Source organism: Sinocyclocheilus anshuiensis, unplaced genomic scaffold (assembly GCF_001515605.1).
Source record: "Sinocyclocheilus anshuiensis isolate Anshui unplaced genomic scaffold, SAMN03320099.WGS_v1.1 scaffold1075, whole genome shotgun sequence".
In the NCBI taxonomy this organism is placed as follows: Eukaryota; Metazoa; Chordata; class Actinopteri; order Cypriniformes; family Cyprinidae; genus Sinocyclocheilus; species Sinocyclocheilus anshuiensis.
This window is the reverse complement of record NW_015544163.1, coordinates 1,690,362-1,695,093: the sequence shown is the minus strand read 5'-3', so window position 1 is coordinate 1,695,093 and position 4,732 is coordinate 1,690,362. Positions and strand designations below refer to the sequence as shown.

General features: G+C 44.9%; 2 protein-coding genes across 2 annotated transcripts in view; one reads left to right on the top strand and one right to left on the bottom strand.

Annotated features, from left to right (window-relative positions):
* The window catches only part of coro7 (coronin 7), a 155,019-nt gene extending 153,609 nt beyond the window's left edge, over positions 1 to 1,410 (bottom strand). Inside the window, exon 1 of the mRNA XM_016495662.1 lies at positions 1,218 to 1,410. Coding sequence (XP_016351148.1) covers positions 1,218 to 1,277 — 60 coding nt within the window. The 5' untranslated portion in view covers positions 1,278 to 1,410. The remainder of the gene's footprint in view (positions 1 to 1,217) is intronic.
* A 3,240-nt stretch (positions 1,411 to 4,650) lies between these two features.
* Positions 4,651 to 4,732, top strand: part of LOC107695654 (dnaJ homolog subfamily A member 3, mitochondrial-like) — a 16,645-nt gene continuing 16,563 nt past the window's right edge. The window contains exon 1 of the mRNA XM_016495661.1: positions 4,651 to 4,709. Within this exon, the coding sequence (XP_016351147.1) occupies positions 4,651 to 4,709 (59 nt within the window). The remainder of the gene's footprint in view (positions 4,710 to 4,732) is intronic.

Here is a 4,732-nt window from a genome sequence, read left to right as displayed (position 1 = left end):
TTGCAGTCCAAATTCAAAATATTGGAGAGGGTTTTTTTTTTTACCCGGTCCCTCCTCCTCAGACTTGACGCACACGCAGGTTGCCAGATTGACGACACCAACACTTTCGTTTGCCAGCTTCCATGACTGAAATGAAATAGGCTGTGTTTCCCGCCAACTGGCAACCCGGGGTTAACATTCCAAGACAAGTTGGTGGATTTTAAAGGTGCTGTATGTAAGTTTTTGACTCTACTAAAGCATAAAAATACCATAATACCTGCAAACATATTATGGTAATTTTTATGCTTTAGTAGAGTCAAAAACTTACATACAGCACCTTTAAAATCCACCAACTTGTCTTGGAATGTTGCATTATTGTACAAATAAATATGAATTATTGCTAAATATTATTTTAAATATAAAACGACAAAAGCAGATAAAATTACTAAAACTTAAACTGAAATAAATACAAATTAAGGTGAAATAAGTATTAAAAACAATATTATTAAAACTTGAAATAATACAAATTAAGGCTAAATATAAATATTTGCAAAAAAAGTAAAAATGACAAAAGCACGTAAGAAAAATTACTAAAATTTAAATTAAAATAAATATTTTTAAAAATTTATTGGAAATCAAGGTTTGGAAGCATATATTTTTCCATCATTTTTATAAGTCATTTTAATATAGTTTAGGTTAAAATTACTTGTGCAGGCAACTGGACTTTTATACTAAAAATTATAAGCTATCTCAAGTTTTTTTAGTTGAAGTAGGTGGATTTTTTACGGTGTTGATCATTTTACGGTGTTGCAAATGCAGTGTTTTTTTAAATATGTGTTGATATTTTAAAAAGTGTACTCTATGTGCTTTCATATAGTCTTGCAAAACAAATTGATGTATTTAATTATTTACTGATCTCATTTTATTATTTTAATTATTCATAAAATAAATTAGAATATTTATCTTTTGGTTTAAGTAATTATTAACTGATTTAATTATTTCATATTGAGGTCTCACAACATATTCAGCACGAATGACAGCATCATCTCATATCTCACACATTCATATGCATCTAATCGTGCATATTAAAGTACATGAAGCTTCACATGTTTAGTTGAGGATGGAGGAAGTTGGAGCTGATCAGTGCATCTGCACCATTCCTTCAGCTCGGAGCACAAAACACGAGACACTCAACCGCATCGCACGCGCCCCCTCGCCACGGCGGTAACGTTACTCACATCTTTCTTGGGGATTTTGGGAGTGGTGTTCTTATATTTGGACGTCTTGAAGCGATTCATGCTGAGCTGTTGGCCGCGCGTTTCAACCTTCCGGGTGTCACGCTGTTGTGATGATCGCGACGCGTGCGTTTGAATGAGTGCGTTTCTGTGACGCAGAGCGCAGATCTACAAACCATCGACTCTCTCTACAAGCGCTGCAGCAAATCACGTGTCAGCCAAATAAAAACGCGGCCGGGATCTGTAGTTTCCGCCTTCTTCTTCTTCTTCTTTTGGAGTTTTATGGCGGTTGGCAAACAAACGATAAGTGCATTCCCGCCACCTACTGGGCTGGAGTGTGGACCATCGATGGAATAGGAAGAACTAAATAAATCAATAAATAAAAATAAATAAATAAAAGAAACCCTTCTAAATCCTGTTAAACATATCAACTTTTTTAAAGTATGTCATTAAAGCATTATATATTTTTAAATGATTCAAGCCATTATTCAACAAAGTTTTAAGTGTAATATTTTCTATCCCTATTTCTTTTAATACCTCCCCTGTTAGCCACGGCTTCTGGTTGGCCCGGACAGTGATGGTCTTTGTGACTGTTAATACACTTATTATAACACATATTGTGTTAATCAATACACTTGGTGATGTAGGCAGTGACAGTCTCTGAGTACTCCTGGAGGTCCGTGGTGTTATTGTATGTAGTTTATTCATTATGTAGTTTCCGCCTATGTGCACTACCCCTGTATAAAAAATAAATTAAATTGGCAGTAAAGTATTTTTACCCTGTTTAGCCTGAAATACCATACTACATTTTAAAAATAAAGTCAAAGTCAAAGTCACTTTTATTGTCACATCATATTCACCCGTCGGAATGATCGGGTTACATCCGCGACAGAGACGGGGGCCGACCAACGGCGGTATATCAATAGGTATATCAATATCAACTATTGATAAATATCAATAGTAGTAACAGTATTTATAGTAACTGTGGTATTTTGGTCAAAAATAAATGTTTTCTAGATTTTTTTTCACACATCCTGTTCCCGTGTTCAGCCTAGAGGGGCCTCCCAATCCAGAGTTTAGCCCTGAAAGCCCGGAGGCTCACAAATGCCCGCCCTCCCACCTGCTCCTGCCTCCATCGATCCACCAGCTCCACCGGGCTCCCTCGTCCCTCCGGCTCCACCTTGGTCGGGTGTCGACCCGCCATCGCCTCAGGACTCCACTCTTCCGGCTGCACCTCATTGCTCCGTCCCACCGGCTCTAGTGGGCTCCTTCCTCCCTCCAGCTCCACCTTGGTCCTCAGTCGCTCCGGCTCCGCCGTGGATCTCCGGATCTCTGCCTTGGTCGCCAGAGCCCTCGGCTCCACCCTGGCCCCCCGGATCCCCGGCATCCCCCTGGCTCGTTGGCTCTCCTTCTCCGCCACCCGCTCCACCGCCGTTGGTCGGCCCCCTGGAGTCGGCGGTCATTCCTCCTCCATGGCTCCTCCCTCTGTCGGCTCCCCCGTGGTTCGCCATAATGGCTGTGGCCTGGGTCCTGCTTGGCTCCTCCTGCTCCGGGCCCCTCCTGGCTCCTCCCTCCTTCGTCGCCTCCCTGGTCTCTGTCTGCCGGCCCCCTCCCGGGTGTCCGTCCTCCTCCTGAGCCTCCTCCCAAGCTCCCACCTATGCCTCCCTCTGTTGTTACGGTGCGAGGACGCACTTTCCGGGAGGGGGCGAAATGTCAGACTTTTGGACCTGTTTTGCCCCCGTAGTCCTTCCTGTGTTTCCTTATTTGGTCATGTTCCTGTCCTCGTTTAGTTTGATTATGTTCCATTGATGTCACCTGTGTTCCCCTGATTGCCCTGTGTTTATAAGTCCCCTCCGAGGCCTGGACTCTGCCTCGGTCCGTAGACCGAGTGGCTCCACCTCTGCTCCTAGCTCCCTCGCCTCCACCATCACCCATCGATCCACCAGCTCCACCGGGCTCCCTCGTCCCTCCGGCTCCACCTTGGTCGGGTGTCGACCCGCCATCGCCTCAGGACTCCACTCTTCCGGCTGCACCTCATTGCTCCGTCCCACCGGCTCTAGTGGGCTCCTTCCTCCCTCCAGCTCCACCTTGGTCCTCAGTCGCTCCGGCTCCGCCGTGGATCTCCGGATCTCTGCCTTGGTCGCCAGAGCCCTCGGCTCCACCCTGGCCCCCCGGATCCCCGGCATCCCCCTGGCTCGTTGGCTCTCCTTCTCCGCCACCTGCTCCACCGCCGTTGGTCGGCCCCCTGGAGTCGGCGGTCATTCCTCCTCCATGGCTCCTCCCTCTGTCGGCTCCACTGTGGGTCGCCATAATGGCTGTGGCCTGGGTCCTGCTTGGCTCCTCCTGCTCCGGGCCCCTCCTGGCTCCTCCCTGGCTCCTCCCTCCTTCGTCGCCTCCCTGGTCTCTGTCTGCCGGCCCCCTCCCGGGTGTCCGTCCTCCTCCTGAGCCTCCTCCCAAGCTCCCACCTATGCCTCCCTCTGTTGTTACGGTGCGAGGACGCACTTTCCGGGAGGGGGCGAAATGTCAGACTTTTGGACCTGTTTTGCCCCCGTAGTCCTTCCTGTGTTTCCTTATTTGGTCATGTTCCTGTCCTCGTTTAGTTTGATTATGTTCCATTGATGTCACCTGTGTTCTCCTGATTGCCCTGTGTTTAAAAGTCCTAGTCTGTTCAGTTTGTGTTTGTCAGGTCTACTTGTTCTCTACGTGTGTTGACTCAAGCTCCTGTTGTGGATTATCTCCTGAGTTTCCTTGATTAAAGACAGTTCTCGTTTACTCGTGTCTCCTGTACTTCCTCAACAGCTAATGTGACTGTGTGTGTGTGTATATATCATATTTATTGGTGAATTTATATTATCTGCATCTATGTTCTGGAATTTTATTATTATTATTATTATTATTATTATTATTATTATTATTATTTCAGTTAAGACAATGACCTTTCTTGTTGGAGAAATATCTCAAATGAGTCTAAAAATGGTAGTCATAATGTGTGAAATAATATCTGTGCATTTTACAAATAAGAACCGTGCTGCACTGTACTTGTATTTTTATGTAATTTATTTTTATTATTCAGTCCATTTCTTGTTTATTTTCTTTTCGTTAAATTTTAAAACATGAAAGTTATTCTAACCTTCAATTACTCTTTTTAATTAATTTAATGAATTAAAATATATATATTTTTAATATGCTTGTATAACGCATTTTTAATTATATTGGCTTTGCATTGTATATGGTATTTCCCAATTTTGTGTTTAATGTTGGGATGAATTCCTCAACTTTAACTTCATCTTCACGAGCCCGTCCACTCTACTCAGCTCAGTTCATTTGGATAGGATTGGCTAAGCTAACCAAGAATCTCACTCTTTAACAGTAGTGCGCATGCGTGCGCCGCTCACACATGCGCAGTCGCTCTCTTGTTGGTGAGTGAGTGGCGAAGATGGCGTGCTCCGCGGCTCGCAGCTCCGCGCGCTGGATCGCGGCGGCGGTGTCCTCGGGGCACAGACGGGCCTGCTCTACTC